Source organism: Eimeria mitis, genomic scaffold (assembly GCF_000499745.2).
Source record: "Eimeria mitis Houghton genomic scaffold, Emh_scaff2493, whole genome shotgun sequence".
Taxonomy (NCBI): domain Eukaryota; phylum Apicomplexa; class Conoidasida; order Eucoccidiorida; family Eimeriidae; genus Eimeria; species Eimeria mitis.
In genome coordinates, this window is record NW_013570832.1 from 5,795 (window position 1) to 8,154 (window position 2,360).

At 58.6% G+C, this 2,360-nt stretch overlaps 1 protein-coding gene across 1 annotated transcript in view; it reads left to right on the forward strand.

Moving 5' to 3' along the window:
- The window catches only part of EMH_0054630 (DNA-repair endonuclease subunit, putative), a gene marked incomplete at both ends in the record, with an annotated part of 8,015 nt that overhangs the window by 5,507 nt on the left and 148 nt on the right, over positions 1–2,360 (forward strand). The window contains 6 exon segments of the mRNA XM_013497138.1: positions 151–280; positions 503–575; positions 864–1,024; positions 1,292–1,382; positions 1,663–2,133; positions 2,326–2,358. Coding sequence (XP_013352592.1) covers positions 151–280; positions 503–575; positions 864–1,024; positions 1,292–1,382; positions 1,663–2,133; positions 2,326–2,358 — 959 coding nt within the window.

The window sequence follows — 2,360 nt, forward strand, 5'->3', positions numbered from 1 at the left end:
AGACAGCAGCAGAAGTACAAGCAGCGAAGGCTTCTTTGTTGCTGCAGCTGCGTGCTGTGGGTATCGATCCATCTGAAGCATTGAACAGCTGGCGGGGTGGAGGCCTTGCTGCTGCTGCTGCTTCTGCTGCTGCTGCTGCTGCTGCTGCAGGGCAAGAGCTGCTGCCGATGGTTGTTGTCGATGCGAGAGAGATGCGCTGCTCTCTTCCTTATGAGCTCTTCCGCTCTCAGGTGCATGTACACCCCACCACCATCACAGTGGGGGACTATGTCCTCACCCGGTGAGTTGCTGCTGCTGCTGCTGCTCTTGCTGCTGCTGCTGCTGCTGCTGCTGCTGGGTGCACTGCACCTGTATGCTTGCTGCTGCTGCTGCTGCTGCTGCTGCTGGGTGCACTGCGCCTGCATGCTTGCTGCTGCTGCTGCTGCTGCTGCTGGGTGCACTCCGCCTGTATGCTTGCTGCTGCTGCTGGTGCTGCTTCTGCTGCTGCTGCTGGGTTGCACAGGGATATCTGCGTCGAGCGGAAGGCTATTGGTGATTTGGTGCAGTCCCTCAACTCAGGCCGTCTCTATCATCAGGTACTCCTGCTGCTGTTGCTGCTGCTGTTGCTGCTGCTGTTGCTGCTGCTGTTGCTGCTGCTGTTGCTGCTGCTGCTTCTGCTTCTGTTCGGCTGTTGTTGCTGCTGCTGCTGCTGCTGCTGCTGCTGCTGCTGTTCCGGGGTGTACAGACAGCTGGTGAATACCTGTGGCACGAATGCATACTCCCCATGAGGGGGACCCCGGCTGCTGCAACTGCTGCGGCGAGTACGACTGCTGCTGCTGCTGCTGTTGCTGCTGTTGCTGCTGCTGCTGCTGCTGCTGCTTCAGGCACGCCTACTAGTGCGTCACTATCAGTCTCCTTGTTTGCTGCTGGACTTTGGAGGGTCACCAGTGGACCTTTCTGCTGCTGCTGCTGCTGCTTCACCCAACAGCAGCAGCAACAGCAACAACAGGCATGGCAGGGACGTGCTGCACCCCATCTGGGACAAGTTAGCAAGTGCTGCTGCTGCTGCCGCTGCTGCTGCTGCTGCTGCCGCTGCTGCTGCTGCTGCTGCTCCTGTTGTTGTTGCTGCTACCGCCTGCTGCACCCGCTCCGTTCTGCTTGTTGCTGCGTCGTTGCTGCTGCTGCGAATGAAAGTTTTCCTGCATCGTTTGATGCTGTTGGCTGTCGAGGCTGTTACGGAGAAGCTATATATATTTTGCTGCTGTTGCTGCTGCTGCTGTTGCTGCTGCTGCTGCTGCTGCTGCTGCTGCAGGCTGCTGCTGTTGCTGCTGCACTTCCCGTCGTTACGGCTCCTCTGGGCCCCACATCCAGCATTTGCTGCCAGCGTTTTCGTCGCAATGAAAGTATGTCTGGTGCAGCAGCAGCAACACAACAGCAGCAGCAGCAGCACCAGCAGCACCAGCAGCAGCACGAACAGCAGCAGCAGCAGCTGCTGCTGCTGCTGCTGCTGCTGCAAAGAGTATGGCTGAAGCCCATTGAAAGAGGCAAAGCGGCTGCCTCTTCGCGCAGGAGCCCTGACGGCATTGGTTCTCGTGCTGCTGTGGCCCCTGTTGTTGTTGCTGCTGCTGCTGCAACAATGCTGCTGCTGCTGCTGCTGCTGCTGCTGCTGCTGTGTGCCTGCAGGTGGGGAGGGAGCAACCATCCCTCTTAAGGATAGCGGAGATAGACCGACTTGTCTTGGCAGGAGAAGGGCCTTCTTCTGATACCCAGCAGCAGCAGCAGCAGCAGCAGCAGCAGCAACAGCAGCAGCAGCAGCAGCAACAGCAACAACAGCAGCAGCACCCCTCTAATCCCGCCACGCCTCTAGCTATAGAGGATGCTCCTGCAAGTGCAGCAAAGCAAGAAGACAGCAGCAGCAGCAGCAGCAGCAGCAACAGCAGCAGCAGCAGCAGTAGCAGCATACAAGGCGGCAAGAGCGAAGAAAAGGAGCAGAGCCCGAAGAAGCCTGCAGCAGCAGTTCGTGCTGCAGCAGCTGCTGCTGCTGCTGGAGGCCGTATGCTGCCAGCAACAGCAGCAACAAATGCAATTGCTGTTGATCTGCTGCGGCGTCTGCCGGGCATAACTGCACTCAACATTAACACTGTTGTCTCGCGAGTGAGGAACTGCATTGCTGCTGCTGCTGCTGCTGCTGCTGCTGCTGCTGTTGCTGCTGCTGCTGTTGCAGCTACTGTTATTGATGCTGTGTGCTGCTGTTGCTTCTGTTGCGGCTGCTGCTGCTGTCGATCTAGCTGCTGCCCTAGAGAGCGTGTTTGCTTCAGCAGCACGGCTGCTGCTCCCCCCCGTCAGCAGCAAGTCTTCCAGCAGCAGCAACCCAAACAGCA